The 25,856-nt window shown below is 45.0% G+C and overlaps 1 protein-coding gene across 1 annotated transcript; it reads right to left on the reverse strand.

The window, feature by feature from the left end:
• Window positions 1–320: 320 nt before the first annotated feature.
• POLD3 (DNA polymerase delta 3, accessory subunit) lies at window positions 321–17,561 on the reverse strand. Its single transcript, XM_075592771.1, has 12 exons — window positions 17,305–17,561; window positions 15,269–15,324; window positions 14,679–14,781; window positions 11,382–11,421; window positions 10,632–10,764; window positions 9,430–9,673; window positions 8,210–8,282; window positions 7,837–8,014; window positions 7,052–7,158; window positions 4,883–4,971; window positions 2,539–2,617; window positions 321–2,078 (listed from the first exon to the last, which is right to left on the reverse strand). The coding sequence occupies exons 1-12, from the start codon at window positions 17,359–17,361 to the stop codon at window positions 1,873–1,875; spliced, it is 1,365 nt and encodes a 454-aa protein (XP_075448886.1). The 5' UTR covers window positions 17,362–17,561; the 3' UTR covers window positions 321–1,872.
• Between the last annotated feature and the right edge of the window lie 8,295 nt (window positions 17,562–25,856).

Below are 25,856 nucleotides of genomic sequence, written 5' to 3' on the forward strand. Positions count from 1 at the left end.
GTTATGCTTTTTTTTCACCTTAATATGAATATATGACCCATTTTGGTGATTATAGTTGTAAATAAGATTATCTGCTCAAAGCCCTGACTGCCGTAGTCTGCAAAAAGCATTACTACTGTATGTATTGCCTAGCAGACCACTAAAAAGACTAAACACGGTTCAAAAAAGTTCACGCAGCAAATATATAGTCACATGTTTATTTACAATAGTTCACACATTTTACAAAAATCCAATTGAGCATCTTTAAAATCAAAAGCAGGCACTTTTCAATGTACTCTACTCTCCATCAGCGTTCCAGTTGAAAACATGACATCTGGAGAAAAAAAAAAAAACACCCTACAATTTCTAGTGATTACATTTATTTATATGTAATGTAGCAAAGAAAACTGCCCAAAAAAGTATTACATCCAATATAGCATTGTTAGAAAAGTGTAATCTGTGGATTTCTAGCCAAAAACTAGCAATGTGACTAGCAATAGACGGAGTCTTTTCTAGGTTGCCATTTCTATGTATTTCACCTCTTAATTCAATTAAATACATTGAGCCTATACCACCGTGACAGTGCTAGTTGTTGGCTGCTTTAGCCAAGGTGTGCGATTAGCACAGCCCATGCTCATATAGACTGGTAAGCACCCTCCTCTAAACAAACAATTCTACAAGAACTTTTTTTTATTTTGCAATTACCGAAGTTATGAAGTGGAATGTCATCAGAAAACCTTCATACACAAATAAAAACACAAACGCAACTAGGATGGCAGCTGCCAGTTTCAGTGCAGTGCTCCATTAACCTTTAGGATGCCCTCATGTTTCCCAGATGTCACACGTTGGTTGCCCATGTGACCTCATCGCTGCCTTCTCTCGTTTTTAAGGGGAGGCACGTGAACAACATATCTCAGGGGGCTGTCGGATCAGAACGGAAGGCGAGGACTTGCTCTTCCAATGTCAGCGGGAAAGTTGTGGTATTGGGCGCTGCAGACCTTCCAGCAGATTCAAAGAAAACGTGCTGATCTATTTCTGTTCTACCCATTAGTAGCTTGTATTGTAACACTGGTTGGTTATTGTAACCTGTTAAACCCTCATGCACGTTTTGGAATAGACCTACTTAAAGAGAATGTCCCACCATTGACCAAAGTGAACTAATGGAAAGTGATGTTTAATAGATTTAATCTAGTTTAATCGATTCTGCACAAAAATTAAAATATCGCACTTTTAATGTTTAATTGGCCAGTGGACAGATTCTTTTGATGATTTGTATCGAATAGGTTTGTTAATAATACCATGTAGAACCTACTGTCCACTAGAAATGCACCATTACCCCTTCCCATCTTCTCTCTGGTTAATGTCCTAAATTGCTTTACAGTGAAAACAGAGGGAGGAGAGGGGAGAAAAGGTGAGGGCTGCATATTTTCCACAGGAACCAAAAACGCGAAAGACTTCAAAAAAAGATTAAATGGATGCTTCATTTTTGGTGGGGGGTGAGGGGGGAGTTTGTAGATCTTTTTTGCTTTGATATTTCTAGCAACACGTGCAAAATATTTTATTTTATAACATTAATATATTCTTCCCAGATTTTTATTTTTATTTTGAGAGTGCTACACGTACATCAACTCAATCTAGTTGGACTTACCAACGAATCTGCATCACTGTAATGGCCGACATACTGTGAAATAAGTCAGGTTGGAGAATGTATCCACCTTGTATTCCTTCCATTTTTCAGCATCCCAATTAATTATCAAAGTCAGAACTTGCAAGTATGACACGAAACCCAAGGGACCGTGCAAGACCCTCAGGGAGGTAATTATAACCAATCTCCTTTAATACAAAAAAAAGACTAACTGAAGCCTTCAAGAACAGTACGACAGTAGAGGAGCATCACTTCTTGTGAAAGAAGCCCATGATGGAGGCTTGCTTGCTGTTCCCTTTGCTGGCTGCCGCAGCTTTTTTGGATATTTTCGCCTCTGCTTTAGTCTCTTGCTTTGTGGCTCCTGCTGCAGGCGGCTTTAGCGCTGCTGGTTTGGATTTCGGATACTCTTCTTCGCTGTTCGTACACGACTCGCTCTCATACACCCTTTCAGTTACTGGAATAAAAGAAAAAAACAAAACAGATGACAAAGGAACCAACAACACAACCCTTTCCCACCAGGCATATCAATGGCAGAGCACACATTATTTGGTGAGACATTATTTGGTGACATGACGATCCTAATCCACCTCCTTATTCAGTTGTTTAGCATAGTAAACAAACAGCTGCAAGTCCCTAATAAAACACAAGGATCAATAGCATGGCAAGTCTTCATCTACAAATGTTCCTTTAATAATCCAAGACCCGGCGGTACTCTGAGACAGGGACCCAGTGTTACTATAGTTATGCTTGTAGGTATTACTAAATAAATATATTTTTTTACTTCAAAGCAACCGTTATGCAGATTTTCCTCCAAAAACAAGTGCTGAAAAATTCATGCTTTAAAGGACAGATGAGATCTCCCAGTGCAAGTCCTGCCCAACCACGCGTATACATCAGTAAACACATCATCTTACCCATACACCCTTCTTCGTCAAGGAAAGTTTTGGGTTTTAGAACACGTCTGCGCTTTCGTCTCTTCCCTCCAGGCTGTGGCTACGGAGAACGGGTCAAAGCAAAATCCATTTTATTTTCTGTTTGTTTAGATCACCACTTTCCCCCAACAGAAGGTAATCACTACTACTTTACACTTGCTGCACGCCACATCTGAGCAGGAAAGCACTCCTATTTTTACTGCTGTAGCAGTGAAAGTGTCACAATATATAGGTGTAATACTTTGTATAGTGAAGGAGACCAGGTTAAACTCTTTGAAGTGTAATAAGCAAGAACATTTCTTAGTCAACTAACTTTTTTCCCCAAACCTATGCCAAGAATGTTCTACAAATTTAAATCATTACATTGATGAAAAAAATTATCATGTATTCCAGAGTTTCTAAAATGTGTAATTTTACAAACTTCTCAAAATAAAGTTGTGTATTTGGTCACAAATGCAATTTTAACCTTGGTCATAAAAAAAAAAAAGTAAAAGTAAAAAACTTTCAGAAAATATAGACCAGGCATCAATTAGAAGTATGCAAAACGCTGGCAACGTGAGGGAATCTCTCAGAAGGTGAAGATGTTACACATTTCATGGATTGTTCAAACTTCTTCATGGCAAGAACTACCAGTACCAATTGTCAGGCTCCTTTTATACTAAGTGGCGTTACTGTGGTCACTGACAGGCACTTGTGCAACACCCTCTGCATATGTATATATTTAATATACAAATCCTCTTCTATACACCTACACAGCTTGAGAAACCACACCCAGGACGGAACAAAACATTTGGTGTGATGCAGACCGCGGCTCCTGAAGGGCGTCTTCGGGAAGCAGAGTGGTGAGCGACTGCTCTGCTTCCCTAAGCTGCGCCCCAAAATGCCTTGCACAGCGCAGTGCAAAGTATTGCTGGAGAAGCTTTAACAGTGATTGACGGCTTTACTTCCAAAGAATTTCTTCAAGAGCCACAGTTCTCCTACGCTGGCCCCCCATAGTGGACTAGTGGCTGGGGTGGTCCGGTGCTAGCAAGTTACGCGCGCGTCAACAATTTCAACCTCTGGTGAAGACTTCAGTCCCACCATAATTCTAGTCGTTGTAGAAGTAACTCATTAAAATGCACGTCCTGACTTGAAATGTCATGATATTTCTATGAAAAAAAACTCATTAAGGCACCTAATCTTTGGAACTGGTCATATCAAAATACCTTCCTTTTAAATACAGATTTTTTCCTCTGTCAAAGAGAACATTTAAAATCGCCTTTTCCTCAGTACTCAATGTAGTTAATGACTTTTGCCTCTACAACTTCAAAACCAGTTATTGCCTTATGCGGATACACTTCCTTGATACCACAATCTTTGTAAAGGAAAAGAGCATAAACATTCAAATAACACAAACCTACATATCATCCTCTCACTCAAAGCATAGATTGAAGTATTTGATCATGCCTTGTGTTGCCTGACAGGCTTCCATGGTTATTCAGAGTGCTGCTTTTGTATTCAACAGCATCTCAGAAAACTGTCAACTTAATAGGTAGATTCATATAAAAGTGCAACGCTTAGGCTGCGCTTATATAGTGCCGGTGACAGCATGTCGCGCCAAAACAAATGCATTGCTGCCGTCGCGTGCGCTTATAGCAAGCGCGAACAGACGGCTTGGTCGCGCTCGCTGGAAATCATCTCAATTTGATTTTTCTAGCGACTGCAGCATTATGTCGCCGTCGCTATAACCGTAGCCTTAGGCGCAGATCCACAATGCTCAGTTGTTGACTTAACTAGACGTCAATATCTAAGTGCTAATGGGCATCGTCAAAGCTCACCAACGCTCTGTTAAGTGCCATTTTCAGCCGTAACAAGCCCTTGCATTACTATAACGGACGTTAGTAGAGCAGTTAACGCAGGGATGTTACGTTACTTAGGTCAGGGGGTGAGGAAACATGTTATTTATTTTATTATTTAATTGCGCCCCATACAACAGTGCCAACTTCAAATGGCGTTGAACCTGTGCTTAGGAGATCACCAACCGCTGTTATTTTTGCATATATTTAGATTTGGGGATACCTGTTAAACGCAGACAAAATGACATCCGTTATCTATTTAGATAAACGTCACGTTATTTGCCCCTATTTAACAGAGCTCTGTAGCATCTGCCCCTTAGTGTGCATCATAATAAAATGTACGGCAACTTCATGCACAATGTATGGCCAGTGTGCTTTTGCAACTGACGTATTGAGCAAGTTATCATTGTGCCGAAAACAACATTTTAAAGATATCAGCGTGCAATTTCTCAGGAATAAACAAACAGTAAAATGGTCTGGCCCGGCCTTACCTGGGACTCTGCCTCCGTTTTCGTTACGTATTGAGGAGCAGCAGCAGGAGGAGGAGATGGAGTCTTCATTTCACGAGAAGGAGGAACAGCTACAGAAAAAATATATATGATAGATATATAGATCTCTATTGTACGATTCTGCATATACGGTGTACGGTTCTGCATATACTGTGTACGGTTCTGCATATACGGTGTACGGTTCTGCATATACGGTGTACGGTTCTGCATATGCTGTGTACGGTTCTGCATGAAATAAAATCAGCATTAAATAGGAGCCTTATTAACGGTCATTCAGCTAAACCAGTCACTACTTCTCCCTATCCTCCTGGACTTTCTCCCTGCTGAGTTTGATATGGATAATCACTTCTCATCTTTCATTCTCCCTTTGCATCAGTGCCAAGACCCTTTCCTGGTATTCATCCAAACCCTTTTTTTGTCTATACAATGAAGCTTACTTACTGTACAGATTGTTTAAACATCCCTATTATATCTATAACTGAGATGCTGCCAGTGTTTCATAGTTTTAGTATGTATGTTATTATTTATACAACGCCATTAATGTACATAGCGCTTCCTTAATTTATAAAATCCCTGAACTGCCAGTGCTGGTTCCCACCGAAACCTGCCAAGCACCCAAAAGCCACTTTGACTCGCAGCGCAACATGGGTACCCTATAGAGCCTCTGTTTCAAGCTGGAGAGCTCATTCGACTGTATACAGGCTCTCACACTGCTTAGATTTTAGGCTCTCACACTGCTTAGATTTTAGGCTCTCACACTGCTAGATTTTAGGCTCTCACACTGCTTAGATTTTAGGCTCTCACACTGCTAGATTTTAGGCTCTCACACTGCTTAGATTTTAGATTTTCACCATACTTGTGAACAGATGCAGAAATAAAACTCAGCAAGACTACAACTTCCCCGACACCAGAATTGTTCCTGCCTATAAATGGCAATATACAATAATCAATAAACATTATGTGACAAGACAAAGAGGAAACTTGTCAGAAATACGCCAGATTTACACCCTATATCTGGGATGTGTGTGTACGTGTAAAGAACTAGAATGCAGAATCAGAGTGATACTTGTTAAGCACAGAGAACGTTAATAGAAAGCACTAAACTTAGCAACACCTCACATTAATAATTAATCCAGCCAAATTACTCAGGCTCACTGTGACTGAAGCATTTCACCAACAAATGATTTCTGACAAGCTGGGAACCAGTGACCTTTTCCAGCTCAGCAAGAAGTGACACGGCTCTGTAATGAAGCGCAGTGTGGTGAGGTGAGAGGGGGACGAGAGCAGAGATACAGTGCACTGACGCAGACTCTGTGTTACAGGGCAGCACTGGGGCTGAGAGTTATGACTGTGCAGGGAGGCCCTTACACGCCTTTCCAAATGCAGACTGCTCCAGGCACAGTGGCAGCTGCCAGTGCTTATTAATACAAGAGGCGAGTCCAGCTGTGACCAAATCCCAATGCTTGGTGGGACAGTGAAGAAAACAAACAGCACATCAAAAGGGAGCGATTGGTGTGAAGGCTTCCACCAGGCTACAAAGAGCTGGCACCGCGTGGTACCCTGACGTGGAAAGAGCTGGGTGACAAAGGCAGCCACTTCATCTTTGAAGTGATGCTATGCTTTGGCTGGCTGCTCAACAAGCCATGTCAGGGAGCACTGCAGCCAAGCGACGCGCTTTGTGTGGGTGTGAGAATGAGAAAACCATCAGCAGAAGGTAGATTATACCCAAGGATAGGCTCGAGGACAGGGACAAAGGCAGAATAATAATCTAGCAGGATAAGGATTTCATGCAGACTACATGGTAGCCACTCATTTAAAATACTAAAAATGTTAATCTTTCCAGCATGCCTCCTACGGTGGTCAAATGTTTTTACCACCCACAAAAATAGTGTGTTTCTAACCATAAGCTTTATTATACAAACCCATGATCAGCACAAAACAAATACAGCGTAATTGCTGGATGGTAGTATTAGTAAAAGGCTTGTCCCATGGCCACTTCACCCGCTTTCACAACACATCCCACCAATTGTTACGCAGCGAGAGGAGCTTTTACATTCAGCTCAAGTCTAGCAGACCCACAATGCCAGAGACTAGGAACAAAAGCAGAATCTCAAAAATCACCTTCATCGTACCCACAGGTTCAGAACTTACCCTCATCCTCACTGCTGTCAGACTGGGGCCGTTTGATCCGCCTTCTCTTTTTCACTAGTTTATCCTCTTCCTCATCCCCGTCACACATTGCTGCCCTTTTCATCCGGCTGTTCATGGAAAACAAATAGAAGCATCATGGAAGAATCAAGCATAGCGCCTTCCTCCGACTGACATCACAACGGTGCCTACCCTGGCAAAATCATCCAATTTGTATCGTTCCGGACCAAATTAAAAACATGCAGAAATTATTTACTTTCTGTTTAAAATTTGATTTCCAAGTGCTGAGAATGGTCACCTGACCATTCAGTAACCAATCAGCATGGAGATTTGCCAGCGAGCAATGGAGGGAGGGGGGTGGGGGGGGGGAGAGATTGAAGGGAAAGCCAGACGCATACACACAATCCAGGCAATGACACACCCCCTCCCTTAATTCTCAAATTATTGCAGGACAGCCGAGCGCTCATGCTTGGAGTTGGTGATGTCACCGCTCAAGCAGCCTAAAGGTTCACATACTTTTTTCACATATGAATATTGAACGTTGACTCATTTGTGGATAAATAAATGTTGAAAAAGTATCATATTTGTGTGTCATTAGGACTTAGATTAAGATCTAATAACATTTTAGGTTTGATATATGTGAAAATCCTAAGGGGTTCACAGACTCTCGCGCCACTGTATATATAAATAATACAGAGCTTTTAAAACCTCAGATTTCTTAAAGTATAACGACAGCATCTGATCCTTAGCAGTGTGAGTTTTTAGATGGAATGGCTGTGCCGTGTTACCTTTTTCTAGCCTTTGGTAGGGCTTTTGCTGGCTCACTTTGCTTTACCGGTTTCTCTGGGGGAGGCACATCATGGACGATGACAAGAGGCAAATCACGAACAGGGGCAGGAGGCGGAGACGTCGCAGGTTTTTCCTCTTTGACAGCTTGACTCATGGATGAAGTTTCCTTAATTTTGCCTATGAGATTACATCTTATTTATAATCATACCAACCATGCACACAATGCATTACAGAACTTGAAGGCTGTTAATAGGAAGGTACACAGATCCACAGGCCTTCCTTCCTCCCCAATATAGCAATCAAGTACACCCACAATGTATGCTCCGTGCTGCAATATTTACCTAGGTGAAACCAAAAACTTGTGCTACTCACTTAAAGCAGCCTTCCCAAAGAAGTTGTTCATGGCATTGCTTTTACTAGATGGTTTGCTGCTTGCTGTAGCTGCCTAGAAATAAGCAAAAAAATAATAATATGTAGACAGGACTGTACCATCGGCAGAGGACACATTTAATGAGGATTTGAAATGGTCTTCTGCAAAGAACCCTGTCTGCATTTTTGGATATGGTTTAACTGCAGGGGTGAGAGACAAGAGAGAGTGATACTCGCTCAACCTAGAATTATGGATGGTTGGTACAGAGTAGGTGCACTAGGGTGGTAGCCAGAGAGAACAGAAAAAGGAGGTCCTGTCACGCAACAGGAAAGACCCCAAATTGCATTCACTCAAAACTCTGTAAACAGTATTGGCCGAGTAGGGAGACAAAAAAAATCCTATATAGTATATGGAGGATAGCGGTGCCTGAATAGCACAGATAGTGCTGTAGCTAATAATCCGCTAGGAGACAGGGTGCGCATACAGTCAAGTCTATGAAGTCACATGTGACTAAGGTAATGCTAGACCTCTGTTATATGAGTCAGTTCCCTGTGTATACATATACAATGACTACTACAAGGGGTTGCAGGGTGGATTGCCATAAATGGCAAATCCGCCGATTCGGCGGCTATAGGAGAAAAGAGCATGAAAATAAATAAAAATAAATGTTCCTAACATGCGATATCCACTGCCTAATTGTGGCTGGTGCAAATTCACTATGTAGACGACTAGTAACACAAATGAGTGTTGACGGTTGCTGCTCCTAACAAACAATGCCTGCTAATTGTCAGAAATTTACGGCTGTTCGTGCTGGCAGTTAATGGATATAGGGTGATTAAAAGTGAACGGACCAATTTAAATATAACTCTGACCCTACATACAACTGTACAATACAAGTGGGGTAGAGGGTAGGGGAAATGCTAAGCTGTGGCTGATCTTACCCCTGGTCCGACAGTTGAATCAGAGAACGCCTGTTGCAATGTAACGAGTATCCCGTGCGCAGGCTGCCAGGTTACCGATCTCGGCGGAATGGTGTCAGTCGCATAATACGTGACGTCGACAGTGACTCCCTACCCTTGACCCACGTTTCGCTCTCGTTACTGTACGTGGTTTGTCCCCGGCTCCTCATGCGTGGCTGCTATAATTCTCACTTGAGAATCACGTGACTGACACTAAACCGCTACAGAGTGCGCACCGTAGTCTAAAAATAAAGCCAACTTACAGCTGGTTCCTTGGCTTCTGCTTTAGTTTCTTTATGAGCTTCTTGGGGTTTTGAGGTTGGTCTTGAGAACATTCCCATGATGCCCTTCGGCTGCTGGGAGACAGCCTTAGCCGCAGGCAGTGAGCGCCCATTGGTTACATGCACTTCCTGGGTCCCCATGTCATTTAGCGGAGAGGTCTTCTGGAGCTGGGAGATTTCCTCAGGGGACCTCAATACAGCCTCCGGACACTGAATGGCACTATACCTAGAAGGTATGAAGAAATAACATATGTAACAATGAACAAAGATAACAAATACCGACATATATTTTTTTTACCACTTCTCTCCAAAAATAATCCTGCTACAACTGCATTTGGTCTCAACACTGAAAGTGGAGTGTGCGTATCGACCCTTGATGGGCATCATTAGTTGTGATTATTGGAAGGCTGCCAGATTTTTGGGATAGGATTAAGCATTGACAATTGTTCAACGTTCATTAAAAACCTAATATTGCTTTAAATTTCAGCATAAAAGATTTATCTCTGGGGAATGAACATGATGTGCCCTTCAATACACTAAATTATGTGGCAGACTAAAGCATAGAGTGCAAAAAAAACAAATATTATTAGTATGATAGATTACACACACTTATCTAGAATCTTGCACTGATTAAAATATACTAAAAAAAAATAAAATAAATTAAAAAAAAAAAAAAAAGAGATGGGTTTAAGTGCGTAGAGATACTTGCTACAGTTATACACGGTAGCACGTCCAATAATTGGTGCCTAAAATGTGACTGGGGACCCTCTGAAACTGAACCACCATATATAGCTCCGGGGACCCTGCTCCCTAAGGTTCTCCTGAGATAACAGCTTAGTTGCCAGCATTTGATGCAATCCAGTCAATCAAAATGACCACAAGCAACTCAATGGTCTAAATGTTGCTGCTCCCTAATGGATGACCGAGGGTGCCATCTATGAATATCCAGGAAGGAATACTAGCAACTAGTCCGTTAATTATCTCAAGAACCAGGGGTCTAAAAACCTAAAAAATAAAAGCACCATTCAGTTCCAGGGGACAGCTCTGTATTTAAAATAATAATGGGTGGAATTGCTGCTTAAAGATTAACCTCCTAACACCCACCTATGAGAAAATAGGTGCCCCATACAGGTTTAAAATCTAACTCTAAAGTATTTATCTTTACTGGGTGGGTACCAACGCACTTGTTGCAGTTCTGGAGATTATTCTTGACGATGTCATAGTCGGTGTTGAAGAGAGGACCGCTGTCCTTCAGCACAGCTTTTTGGATGCTGTACATATGCACACTTGCAATCAACTCCAGCTTTGCTTTCGTGGCTGCGGAAATAAAACGGAGAGTGAAATCTTTTCAAGTGAACATTACGCCTATGCAAACAATGCTAAAAAAATATTGTGCTAAGGAGCTACATCGGTTGTATAGGTCCTTGTGGGACCTCAAGATAGAGAGATAGAGAGATATACACACATACATACATTACATATATAGTTTTAAATTGAAGCTTATTCAACTTCACGCAGGAGGATGAATGTGTTGTATACTTAAGCTACTACAAACCTTACTTTAATAAAGTTGGATAAAAATACCCTGTGTGGGGTAATCTTCCTGTTGGGGTCTTTACTAAATATTCAGACATATAGATTCAGTGCATCACCTGGATGCACTTTCCAAGCAGTAAACTCAGAGAAATATGATGTGTTTTTGAAGGCTCTGCACATTATCATTTCATCCATGAAGGACTCAAGTTGGCCTATTAAAAAAAAGGTACCAACCTACAAAGAAATCGACTCCTCTCAAAGAGAAATAACTCAAGAAACTGAACTACAACCGAAAAAACACATTAAGGAAAGACATCTGATTAGGCCACAAGGGCTTGTACAAAGAAATATGGACCTTAAGTTTGTATAGGCCTTATAAAGCACAATTCATTACTTACCTTCCAACTTCTCTTCCTTCACTATGGCTACCTTGTGAAACTAAAAGAATAGCAGAATGTTAGATACGATTACAATGTGTTGTGTTCTTAAAAAGGTAGCAGACAAAATGACAGTGGGTGCTGAGGCTGGTATAAAGGCGTAACATTTTAATCAGGAATACTCCAGAAATGCTCAACAGTAGTAGTGGCCAACTCCAGTCCACATGACCCACCAACAGGTCAGGTTTTAAGGATACTCCTGCTCGTTGACTGAGCAACCTGTTCCGGTTTTAAGGATATCCCCGCTTCAGAACAGGTTGCTCAGTCAACAAGCAGGGGTATCCTTAAAACCTGACCTGTTGGTGGCTCATGAGGACTGGAGTTGGCCATCCCCAGCCATAGAAACTCCACAGTAACTATTTATACTATTGTGTAATTGTATGGTACAGTTTAATTTATTTTATTTTTTTTTAAACAAAAGAAAACTTGAATTCCCTTTTTCAGTAATAGGTTGTCATGCTATGCAGTTTGATGATATAGATCAGTGTTTTTCAACCAGGGTTTCTCAGAACCCTTGGGTTCCCCGGGCGTCACTAAAAGGTTCCCTGCAATTTTCTGGTCATTTGAAAATTGTATCAAATACAGAAGAATTTACAATGCATCTGATCACATATAGGAGTTGCTTTAAGGGTGGTTGGGGGTTCCTCAGAATTTTACTTGTGGTTCCTTAACAAAACAAATAAATTGGAAACTACAGATATAGATATACAAAAATAGATAAAACGCATAAAGTATTAAATGTGAAAACCTTTAACCATTCTGATTAGAATGAGAAAACATCCTATGGACTGGTTAATGGAGATCTAGACATTCCACATCCTAAAGAGAGTCAAAGTCAGTTCTACAGTAACTACATATATTAAATAACTTGCCGTATATGATTATAGGCATTTCATTAATCATAAGGAGGAGGTAGGGAAATAGTTAGACAGCAGCACACGCTGGATGAAAAAGAACAGTACTAGTGCTCAGCTTTATAAGGCATTAGCAAATACATCCTTTAGGTACTGAAACACTTCATCACTAGTAGAGTTTTTGGCATTGAGCAGAGGCTCTCCAACCTGGAGCCCCTCCTCATTAGTCTTGAGTACTTCCCTAGTTTGAAAAATTACTCAGATACAATATACAATTACTTTCTTTATTAATCATGCACACAAATACAAGGAGACACTTAAGCCTGAGTGCCAAAGCCCCTCAGGCATTTGTGATCACTTGACTGCTCTGTCACCCATTACACATGTTCTGTGCTGCAGAACGCGATCACCTCTAGAAAAACCAGCTGGAACTTTATGTTGTAGCCACTAAGTCACGAGGCGGTGAATAATGCCAAGCTTTATGGGGTGCAATTTCGGGAAGCAGAACCCGAAGAAGGCAATCTGCAGTAGCTTCGGTCCACACGTCCCCGACCTCCCAATTATTCTCCCAGCCTGAACAAGGAGTTTTCCAACCTGATCATTGATCTTACCCTTACTTAGGGAAGAAATACTCTGCCACAGTGGGTGTCCAAATGTATTTAAAAGAATGCAAGATCTTGGGTAGGGTGAATCTGACAGTTTTAAAAAAGGTTGGACATCTTTTTGGAAAGGAAAGGTATACAGGGATATACCACATAAGTAAACATGGGCAGGATATTGGTCCAGGGAGTAATCCGATTGCCAATATTTGGAGTCAGTAAGGAATTAATTTTTCCCCTTATGAGATATTAGATGATAAGTCACTGGGGTTTTTTGTTTGCCTCCCTCTGGATCAATATACTGTAAGTACAAATATAGGATAAAGTATCTGTCATCTAAATGTAGCATAGGTTGAACTTCATGGACGTACGGTATGTCTTTTTCCAACCTCATCTACTATGTATTAACCATTACTGACCTTGTAATGTCTCGCGTGTGACACGCCAGTGTCAGGTTGATTGACCAAGGTCTTCTTTCTATTGCCTGGATCACTACTGAAAGACTGAAATCTGAGGATGTGGTCAAACGCTTTCAATATAAGCCTTGCCCTCTTTATTGGGATGGAACCTTTACTACGGCTTTTTCTTTCAGCCGTGTTTACAGACTTCCCCTCCAGGGCTGGTCTTTTCCCCAAATTGTTTAACATTTACTATCTTACAAATCTATTGAATTTGGGAAAGCGAGTTACATCACATAACCATTTCTCACCAGCCCCAACATCCACTAGAGTACTGGATTAGGACATATGCAATCCTCTCTTGTACTAGGTCTGAATTAGATGCCTAGGCATTGGCGCGTGCTGCACACGTTTTGTGTATATACTGTGCGTGTGTATGTATGTGTATTTTAAATAAATCCTGAAATAATTTACTTACACACACACACACGCACACACACACACACACACACACACACACACACACACACACACACACACACACACACACACACACACACACACACTTTCAGTGGCGGTAGTAGCGCGATTTCTTTCTTTCTTCTTTGTCCGTCGGCCGGTTCTACTCTCCTTGCCGTGCGCGCGCGGCGCCATTATAGAAAGGCCGACTGGTGTCAGCCAACTAGAATTCCGCGCGCCCGGCACTATAGAACGGGCCTAAGATATCTCACAAAAAAGGTGCTTAGAAAGGCAGTCCTAGCTTCCCGTGCTGCTTATCCTGTGACTGACAGATTTCCTACTGACACCATCAATCATATGCAGCCGGAGGTGCAGTCAGCGGCTCTATAAGATCAGCCACGCTTCTGCTTTGCCATCCCACTCTCCTGCCAGCGAATCACTGAGAGCCTGCTTCTCTCACGCCCCCTACAGGGACAACCAGCCACCTGTGGAGCTCCAACCTCCGCCACCAACAACTTGGTGGGGAGAAGAGGCAAGATCCTGAGACTATCCAAATTGAAACTCCTGCAGAAGTAGAACTGCAAAGACGAATGGTTGGATATCCCCTCTACCCAATGCCAGAAAAGAAAAACTGGCCCCGAACTTCAGGGGGATGAGTATCTTCCTATAGTATGTGCAAGTATCCCAGCTTCAGCAGAGGTGGCTCAATCAGTGTCTCAGTCGAAGATTGAGCCACCTCTGCTGAAGCAGGGATATCCTGAAAACCTGACCTGTTGGGGGAGGGGTGCTTGAGGACTGGAGTTGAGCACCACTTGTCTACAACATTGCTAAACGTTCAGGGTCATGTTTTACTGCCACAGTCAGGTGAAAAACATCCCTGTATAAAAAGGCATAGAAAGAAGAATGAAAATACCATGATCAGATAGCTCGTGGATTGCAAATACTCACAGGGTAACCATTCTGAATACATTTTCCAGTCACCAAGTATGTGACATGCACCTGAGCACTTAAGTTCTCCTTCCGCTTCCTCTCCACGTAATCAAAGAGCATCCTGAAAAGCCAGAACAAAAATATGGTTTAACCCTTTCAGGTGCCATGGATCAGCCACTACAACACCAAATAAATATATACACACACACAACCAACATTTTAATAAGTAGCCAAGATAGCAGTACATTGTGTTTCTGACAAAGCGTTCTGGGGCTTACAGTATCAAGGCAAAAGTGGGACAATTCTGGGGCACAAACATTGCGCCCGATGTATTGCCGAAAAAATATATATTTTACATTTTTTTATACATATAGTGCAGTTTTTTTGCCAGAGAATTGCCCCCCTAAATGTTATTCTGTGAGGGGGAGGCCTAGAAATCTTGCTGCTGAGCACAGTTTTCAAACAACGTTTTAAATGTTGTCAAAAGAGCAATGGCCTTTCAGTATAAAGAAACATTATTTAAATAAGAAAAAGGAATAGTTTTACAATGAGATTCAACTTGCTAAGTCTTGTGAAAAGAAGAAGACAGCTGGTGTCACATTACTCACTGCTTCGCTTGGTTGACATGAACACCCAGAGTCTGGCTCAGCCATTTGTACGTCACCTGCAAACAGAAAATATTACAGATGTAAAGTTATTCATTACATTTATTGTGATCCAAACATGTGGGGACAGATCAGTGTACGAAGTTACTCTTCATTCTGTGAGCCCAAGCATGCTGCCTAGGGGTCACACTCGACTCCTCTCTCACATTCGCCTCTCACATTCAAAACAGTTCTAAAACCTGTCGCTTTTTCCTCCGCAATATAACAAAGATACGCCCGTTCCTCTATTGCTCAAACTCTGACTCAGGCCCTCATTCTCTCCCGTCTTGACTACTGTAACCTCCTGCTGTCCGGCCTTCCTGCCTCTCACCTGTCTCCCCTACAATCTATCCTAAATGCTGCTGCCAGAATCACTCTACTCTTTCCTACATCTGTCTCAGCATCTCCCCTCATGAAATCCCTCTCCTGGCTTCCGATCAAATCCTGCATCTCACACACCATTCTTCTACTCACTTTTAAAGCTTTACACTCTTCTGCCCCTCCTTACTGTACATCTCAGCCCTAATGTCTCATTATGCACCATCCAGACTCTTGCGTTCTTCTCAAGGATGTCTTCTTTCTACGCCCTTTGTATCTAAAGCCCTCTCCCGCCTTAAACCTTTTTCACTGACTACCCCACACCTCTGGAATGCCCTTCCCCTCAGTACCCTCTCTATCCACCTTTAAGACACAACTTAAGACACACTTGCTTAAAGACGCATATGAATAGCACTGTGGCTAGTCTGAACACATGATACATAAAGCTTGGCCCCCTGCAGACGCACTTACCAGAACTCCCTCCTACTGTCTCTGTACGTTCTCCCTACCTACCAATTAGACTGTAAGCTCCTCAGGGCAGGGACTCCTCTTCCTTAATGTTACTTTTATGTCTAAAGCACTTATTCCCATGATCTGTTATTTATATTATCTGTTATTTATTTGGTTACCACAAGTATTACTACTGTGAAGCGCTATGTACATTAATGGCGCTATATAAATAAAGACATACAATACAAGACTGCTCACTGACTCAGATTAGTCTGGAAATAAATTACACTTTATCAATATATTAAGTTTGAACATTGATAAAATCATATGTTGTGTGTAATCATATGTTGTGTGTGTCACACATTCCCCCCCCTCTCACTGGGGGGTCACACATTTCCCCCCCCCCCTCTCACTGGGGGGCCACACATTTCCCCCCCCCTCTCACTGGGGGGCCACACATTTCCCCCCCCCTCTCACTGGGGGGCCACACATTTCCCCCCCCCTCTCACTGGGGGGCCACACATTCCCCCCCCCCTCTCACTGGGGGGCCACACATTTCCCCCCCCCTCTCACTGGGGGGGCCACACATTTCCCCCCCCCTCTCACTGGGGGGCCACACATTTCCCCCCCCCTCTCACTGGGGGGTCACACATCCCCCCCCCTCTCACTGGGGGGTCACACATCCCCCCCCCTCTCACTGGGGGGTCACACATTCTCCCCCCCCCTCTCACTGGGGGGTCACACATTCCCCCCCCCCCCCCTCTCACTGGGGGGTCACACATTCCCCCCCCCTCTCACTGGGGGTCACACATTTCCCCCCCCCTCTCACTGGGGGTCACACATTCCTCCCCTCCCCCTCTCACTGGGGGTCACACATTCCCCCCCTCCCCCTCTCACTGGGGGTCACACATTCCCCCCCTCCCCCTCTCACTGGGGGTCACACATTCCCCCCCTCCCCCTCTCACTGGGGGTCACACATTCCCCCCTCCCCCTCTCACTGGGGGTCACACATTCCCCCCCTCCCCCTCTCACTGGGGGTCACACATTCCCCCCCTCCCCCTCTCACTGGGGGTCACACATTCCCCCCCTCCCCCTCTCACTGGGGGTCACACATTCCCCCCCTCCCCCTCTCACTGGGGGTCACACATTCCCCCCCTCCCCCTCTCACTGGGGGTCACACATTTCCCCCCTCCCCCTCACTTGGGGATCACACCGGCCTTGCCACCGCTTACTATTTTATTTTGATCCGTGACGAACTCGTCAATATTCTCCAGGTAGAGCTCGTCCATGGCCCGAATACAGGAGGTTGGGGCCTAGGGACTGTCCCCCGATACCCCGCCTTTGCACCGCTACCCGTTAACGCTCCCGCCGCGGTGTATCGCAGTCACCGCTCTCCCTGCGCCGCTCGTCTCGGTGCCCCCGCGCCTCCGGCGTACTGTAAAATTACGGAGACAGTTTTGGCGCCCGGCAACTGACGCGGGAGAGGAGGCGCGTGCGCCGATCTGATTGGCTTGCAAGCCGCCGCGGGCATCCCAGCTTGGCCAATGGAATGGCAGTGGCGTGCACGTGCAGCGCGGATGGCCACGCCCCCTTTGTGTTGTGTTTCTGATAGTGTACATTAACCCTTCACTGGCTGAGAGAGAGAGGAGGCTGCAGAGAGAGAGAGAGAGAGAGAGAGATAGAGAGAGAGGAGGCTGCAGAGAGAGAGATAGAGAGAGAGGAGACTGCAGAGAGAGAGAGAGAGGAGGCTGCAGAGAGAGAGATAGAGAGAGAGGAGGCTGCAGAGAGAGAGAGAGGAGGCTGCAGAGAGAGAGAGAGAGGAGGCTGCAGAGAGAGCGGAGGCTGCAGAGAGAGAGAGAGAGTAGGCTGCAGAGAGAGAGAGCGGAGGCTGCAGAGAGAGAGAGCGGAGGCTGCAGAGAGAGAGAGAGAGGAGGCTGCAGAGAGAGAGAGCGGAGGCTGCAGAGAGAGAGAGCGGAGGCTACAGAGAGATAGAGCGGAGGCTGCAGAGAGAGAGAGCGGAGGCTGCAGAGAGAGAGAGAGAGGAGGCTTCAGAGAGAGAGAGAGAGAGCGGAGGCTGCAGAGAGAGAGAGAGGAGGCTGCAGAGAGAGAGGAGGCTGCAGAGAGCGAGGAGTGAGGGGGGAAGGGGGAGGAGAGAGACTACAGTGCCAGGCAATGGAGCACAGGAGAGTGCTGCAACAGGGACTGATTGAGCCACCTGTGCCGAAGCAGGGACTGATTGGGCCACCTGTGCTGAAGCAGGGACTGATTGAGCCAAAGGGATGGAGGGAGGTTCTCTTTAATAAATGTGCATTTCTTCAAAGGGAAAGAGGATTTGTAAGTTTGTAAATAACGCACCCCAGAAAATCCTCACTTTTCCCCTGTGTCACATGAGGCCAGGAGAGGGGATCTTCTGGGCCAGGCTGAGGATGAATCAGTCTCCTGGGACAGCGCTTGTTCTGAGATGGGTTGAAGTGTGATGCTAGTAGTGGGTACAGAGAAAGGCCCAGATTATGGTGCAGGCATCGCTGCGTGCACGAGCTTGCGTGCGCCCACCCGGCAAGCACTCTTGCTGTATTTTCTTATGGGACCTTCCCCCGTGCCTGGGCGCCTACAGGCGGAGAGGAGCGTTGACGCGGCCGCGTTTTGAAAATACAACACATTTTGTGTTTTCAGGCGGCTGCCGCGTGCCGCATGCCGCCAGCCGCCAGCGCACGTGAGCTGGTTTAGCCAATGAGGGCGAACCAGCTTCGTGACGCGTCCGCCACGCGTTCACAACCCGTCTTCGATCTCCTGCAGCCAAGCTCACAAACCGCTTGGGCTGCAGGAGTGCGCGCGGTGGCGCGCTCGTTCTCACGCAGCCGCGCAGGGATCATAATCCCCGCCTTAGGTGACACTTTCACTGCGGTTTTGGTTCCAAACACTTTTTGTGTTTTGGTTTTGCTGGAACTACATTTGTTTATTTTTTTAATTTTAAATGTAGCCTAGTACCCCTGGCTACTTATTTCTCTGGCCCCAACACTGTTAGGCTGAGTCCATGGTGACTGCAGCCGTGCGGAGGCGCGCTGAGGCTGAGGGAAAGTGGGTGCTTTCCCTGGCCTTAGTTCGCGCGCTGTCCGGGGGTGTGTCGTGGGGCGAGGCAGTGACATCACAGAGCTGGTTTGCTCTCATTGGGCGAACCGCTCACGTGACCGGCCCTGCGCTCCCGTGAGCGCTCAAACTAGAAATCTGGTAAGACCTACGCCTGCGGACGCGTGCGCGAGCCCCTGCTAAAGCCACTCTCATTGCGGCTGCAGGGGCTCACTGACAAGCGTCAGCGCGCCTCAGCACGGGTCAGCGCCTAAGCGCTGACCCTGGACTCAGCCTTAGTCCTGGTAAGGAGCAGGCAGTGTTGGGGTTAAATCCCTCATAACATGAGACAGCCTGTGTGATCACCATGGGATAGATCATTTGTTGCGGTCTCCAGATGCTAGCTGGGGACCGTTGGAGCATGTGACCCTGGGGGTGGGTTTCCTGGAGGGGTGCTATCCTCTTACCGGGCCCAAGGAGTTGGCCCCTCCTCTGTGGTATAAAACATGGCATCCTGCTAAATTTAGTGGTTCTGTTCCAGATAGCCTCTCCTTAGAGAGGTGGCTGGATTTCTCTTACCCCATCAGGGGGTAAGGGAGCTGAGGATAGGTTCTTGGGGCCTCAAGCTCCTTGGGCTGATTCCAGGGAAGGGTCCTGTGAGCAACGCGCTGGCCCAGGAAAGATGCCTGCAAGCTGCGAGGTATAGGTTAGTGAAGTGCCTGTGATCTGTACCTCTCTTACATGGGAGATGAGCTGAGATCACCTGCAATAAAGATCTAAGTTGTTCCATCACTGCGTTGTGTTCTATGGAGGAAGGAGTGCCTGTGGGGGTTACCCCTGTTTCTAATAGGGTCACTGCAGGATGGAGGCGCTGAACAGAGAGAGGAATGCTGAAACCCTGTCCTGTTGCTACTCCCAAACACCAACAGTGGAGACTCAGCCTTCTGTAAACCTACAGGTGAGCACCATCACACAGGTAACACAAGGACTTTATCTAGTGTAGCCAGGTCACCTGATAGTTACTATTCTGCCCTTGTGCTGGCAGTAAGTCCTGGTACAATCAGGTTGCCAGTAGTTGATATGGGGTTTTCCCACAATGAGGAACTGCATGGTGACATCAGGCCTGGGCCTGACCAATCATAAGCTAGACCTGGTTCCCTCTTCCTGGCTATACTTAAGGGCAGTTCTGCCCCAAATTCAGTAGTGCCTTCCCCCACTTGAGGAAGGCAAGTCACACATTAGAGAGGCTGAATATTGGGCCTTCTCTCGTCCTCTTCCCTTCGGGAGAGAGTGAGTGTGGACCATACCTCTGCTTCTACTAGAGAAGCAGGGAAGAGCTAGGACGGCTGCGGGTGCCCATGGCCTGTAGTGACGGTCCAGGGACCATCCTTCCTGGGTAACTGAGAGACCGCTTTGGGCAGAACCCTGCCGTTATTCCTGTATTGTACAGAAGAGTAATAAACCGTTCCTGTTGTTATACCTCCTGCCTGCTGTGTGATCTAACTGGGGGGAGAGTTACTGTTTCTACCGTGGGATATCATCTCCACTTTCCTGGAGCCTACGGCAGATGGAGGAGAGGCACTGCTAAAAGAGATATGTAAGTTATGAACCCCAGAAGCCTAGTCCTGTGTCCCCATTATCATCGGCGGACGGCTTAGCCCTCCTGTTACCAGCAGGTATCATGCACCACAAGACCAGTAATGGCCAAATCTCCCACCGGGTGGGGGAAACACTGTTACACTAGGAATACCAGATCTCCCGTACAGCAAATACAAATACAACTTGTGAGCAGATTCACGCCCCACACAGTTCTGCAACCCTGTCTTTCCCCATTATCTCTTAGCATATAATACTTCCACTGCAGCCAGGAATTCTGGGTAATGACATGCAAATGAGCACTCACAAAGGGTCACTCCTTCTTATCCATTTTAGAACTTCTCGTTCGCAAACTCAATCTTTCTCGGGTTCCGGTTGGAATTTAACTTGGAAATTTTGAAGTCCTGGGTTTGAACCCACGAACATGCCCATTCTTAGCCCAGAGGACCAGTACTTTATTTGAACTATTATCCAAAGTACCTTTTTATTTACAGACTTACAATTCCACATTCTTTTAAAAGAAAAGTAATTTATTGTATAAGGCCCCGATCCGCTTAAAGGAAGCCTACAGCTGGAACAAGACGTATTGTCCCTCGGCGCCACGAAAAAGTCAGCGGCGCCAGAGACAGGGCCTGACGTGATGGAGCTGTGCGGGGGTCCATGCTTCCGAATGGGACCCCTCCCCCGTAGTGTTAATCCTTCGGTGTTAGCGGCACTGAGGTCAGTCAGCGATCCTGTAATAGTGATCCAAGTCCCATTGTTATCATTACCACACAGTATACCTGAAGTTATTTTGCTGGTGTGAGACCTGAGGAAGCTCACATCCGTGCATGTGGCGAAAGTCGTTCGTTGATTTGAATGGACAGTTTCGTGCGGTAGGGCCCGTTCGGCACTATTAGATTCTAATAAATAGCCCCCCTGTGGCTGGGTATATTAGCAGCTTGACATGGGGCATAAACAGCAATGTTATGTCATGTATTCCTCACGATAAATAAGGTGTTGTTTGACATACATCTCATGCACCAACCTTGACCCCTTGCAGTCGTACTTACCATAATACACCCCTCTGTAAATTCTCCCTACTTAAGTGGTACCAAAGTATTTTGCGAACTACAGGCCTGCTACACTTTGTTGCATTAAAGAGCTCCAACTGTGTCCGGCACCATCACATAGGCCTAAATACCCCCATCACATAGGCCTAGATACCCCCATCACATAGGCCTAGATACCCCCATCACATAGGCCTAAATACCCCCATCACATAGGCCTAAATACCCCCATGACATAGCCCTAAATACCCCATCACATAGCCCTAGATACCCCATCACATAGGCCTAAATACCCCCATCACATAGCCCTAAATACCCCATCACATAGCCCTAAATACCCCCATCACATAGGCCTAAATACCCCCATCACATAGCCCTAAATACACCCCATCACATAGCCCTAAATACACCCCATCACATAGGCCTAAATACCCCCATCACATAGGCCTAAATACCCCCATCACATAGGCCTAAATACCCCCATCACATAGGCCCAAATACCCCCATCACATAGGCCTAGATACCCCCATCACATAGGCCTAGAAGCCCAGCATCCTGAAGACACTGACATACAGCATTTATGGGGAATGTTATGCGGATGTGTTATAATATGCATGTGGTGATCCTTTGTTAGGGGTCACAAGGATTCAATAGTGTCTATACTTGCTGTATAAAACCGGTTATATTACAAACGCCATTGTAGTTGTTTCATGTGTCTGACCCAACGCCACGTGTGGCATATCAACTAGAAATAGAGGCCTCAGGCCTCCCACCTCAGCAACCGTTATCAGTCGGGAGGGGGCGGGGGGGCTAGAGATAAGAGGGGTTTCATATGTTATATTATTATGTCACGTGTGACTGATTTGAAGGGCTATGTACAGTACCTGGATAACACTACTGTATATAAACATACATTAGGGTGCTTCAGAATAACCTGTAGCATTCCCCTATAGGATACAAGGGTATGATGTGAGCAATATGCGTGATACAATTTGCACCGGTTTTTGGAGCAACGCCCAATGAGTGTCATTTTCATTCTCTGGATGGGTCAAGGTGCCGGACTGGATCAATATTTTGCAGGAACGGTGTATCCCTGCCACAAAAAGCTTGCAACCTAAATGGGTTGCTTGAGGCTCAGAGAGAGGAAGTGGCTTGTCCAAGGTCACAGGCGCAACTGACACTGGAATTTCAACCACGTTCATCCGCTTCCAAAAATGAGCTTTTACCACTTAGCTATAATTTAACTGGCTTGTGTAACCTTCTATAAGTATGTTTTAGTGGTATAGAATACAGGTACGTTTCCAATGATACCTTCTACTGTTTACTGCTTACTAATGTTGTTTTCCATCAGCTTCCAAGACATCTCACGTCTCTTTGTCAGGTATTAAGAAGTCTGCATTTCAATAGCGACATAATTGCTAGACGTGCACTACGCTGTTACAGAGCTTTTGTTTCTATGCAGGTTCCTTCACCTTGATGACATCTTCCACATTCTCTTGTGGATTCAGTTGGTTCTGTAGTTGAATGTCCTCTACTAGTTACCAAACATGCACTAGAACGTTTCTGAGATACTCATTTTAATTTGTTCCTACTCAGATGATGTATATTTTACCGTATTACGGCAGGGGGGGTGGCCAACTCCAGTTCTCCAGTCTGCCTTGTCGTGGCTCGCAAGTTTACAACGCTTTGGCCAAAGGGTTAAACTAAATGACCCTTTTTCAAGAGAATATATTAGTATTTTACTGTGTATTTTTGTCATATTGGATGTATCATTGGGCTTCTCTGTCGTTTGTTGTATACATATGCCACGCTCAATAGCACTCCATTTTGACACTTATATACATATATATATTTTTGGGGGGCTCAGGGGTTCCCAAAAAGAGCTTGCTGGGGTTCTGTGTGTTTTGTTAACTTATTTTCAACTCCAGTTCTCAACAGATCAGGTTTTCAGGATATCCCTACTTCAGCACAGGTGGCTCAATCAAAGACTGTGCCAGATTGAGCCACCTGTGCTGAAGCTGGGATATACTTAAAACCTGACCTGTTGGTGGAACCCTGAGAACTGGAGTTCAGCACCACTGGCGTACGGAACCGTATACCGTTTTATTTCTAAATGCTGATTATTTGGATAGGAGACCATAGGACAGCCTTGTTTACCTCAGACTAAAATGTTCTAACAAGCTTTGGATCCAGTCACCTCTCATCCCATCAGGTGTCAACAGCGTTTCTCACACTTGATGCAGGTTTAGCCCAGGCCAGACGTGGATGATTTAAGTAACGAAGAAATAAGAGAGAAAAAGGATGCAAGAAATTATTATGACGATTATAAAGTAAGCACTGTGACAGTAGGTTGTAGCCATTCTTCAAAATAAAGGTGAAGCCCGACTAGTTACCCCTGAAAACCGTGGGTCCCTGGCAGCTAAGTAGCCATAATTAGATTGTAAGCTCCTCGGAGCAGGGACTCCTCTTCCTAAATGTTACTTTTATGTCTGAAGCACTTATTCCCAAGTTCTGTTATTTGTATTATTTGTTATTTATATGATTGTTACTTGTATTACTAATGTGAAACACTTTGTACATTAATGGCGCTATATAAATAAAGACATACATACATGTCTGCGTATTTTATCAGAATAAACTCAATTTTATTCCACTCCTGTGTTCTGCCTAGTGAATGACCCCCGGTAAAAAGGTGTTTAAGGTCCTGTTCTTCCGTAACCCCCACCTCTTTATCTCCTCTAATAGCTTCATGCAGTATAACCAGCCAGCAAGCAGCTCACTAACCAGGGGGGGGAAGTTGTGTATGTTGCTTTACTAAAGTGGAGATGCACATCCATAAAGTTTTATACTAGTTTTAATCACTAGTCTATACGTGTCTACTCTGAATGTTGCTTTTGAAAGAATACCCCCAGGGGCAGTTGAGAGGAACATGACATGGGGGTCGGCCTCGACCCGAGGTGTGTGGTAGTGAGAGGGTTAAGGGTGGATTAAGGAGGGCAGCTCAACCGGAGGAACCTCTGGATAGAGGTATAAAATGGCCAGTGTGGAGATGACCCATCTCTTCGATCCCGTCCCTCTCATGTTGCACCGGTATTTTTGGTTTTTAATCTGTTGTGTTACAGTAAAAACAATAGTAAAATAAAATGAATTTTTTTTAAATTAAATGGTATACAATAAAATATTTATGTAAATAATGGAGGTGAATGTGGATAACCAAAATAGAATACAGTATGTTTGCACCCAGAATGATGGATCGTTCAAGGGAAGGATCAGTTGAGATTGCATACGTCAGTCGTAACCTGCGTTTGCAATAGCGAACCGATGAGGGATTATGGGATTTTTGTTTCGGTAAAAAAAAAAAAACAGGGATAGTGGCAGATGACAAAGCTTTCCCAACAGGAGACGCGGGAGGGCAGTTAAGGACTTGTGCTCCTGCTGGTGGGCGTTGTGCTCCCAACATGTAAAGTAATAGCCCCATCTAATTGCCCCACCTCTAACCATTTCTGCACCTGCCTGCCATACATTGTTGTAAATAATTAGAGGGTGGTATTAAAATATTTGTCAGTTCATAGAAAAGAGCAGAGCGTAATAAGCATCAGCAACGAGAACACCAACATGTCTATTTACTGAAGACTTCCAGATGCCAAACGGGGACAAAAGCAGCACCAAGGCGTTGAAGTCCCATTGCAAGCAATTTCCGTTTTTCTTTAGATAAATCTAGCGCATTTTTTTTGCAGCTGTTTGGAAGCCAAGAGACTTTAGTAAATAACCCCCAAAGTTTCTATGCAACTATACTCATTTGCATGTCATTTCCCAGAATCCCTAGCTGCAGTGGAAGTAATGTATCCGTAGGCTGCAGCCAGGGACAGTTAGAGTGCGCTGGCGCTCATTTTCTTTGAGGGATTTGTGGCTAGCGAGTTGCCCGCTCGGGGAGCGTGTCGGGGCATGGCCATGACGTCGCGGAGCTGGCGAACCGCTCACATGACGTGCCAGTGAGCGGCAGAAACACATTTACTTGCCTCTGCAAGCAGCTGAGCGCTGTGCGCTCACGGGCACATGCGCTCACGCTGGAC

The sequence above is a fragment of the Ascaphus truei genome, chromosome 3 (assembly GCF_040206685.1).
Source record: "Ascaphus truei isolate aAscTru1 chromosome 3, aAscTru1.hap1, whole genome shotgun sequence".
Taxonomy (NCBI): domain Eukaryota; kingdom Metazoa; phylum Chordata; class Amphibia; order Anura; family Ascaphidae; genus Ascaphus; species Ascaphus truei.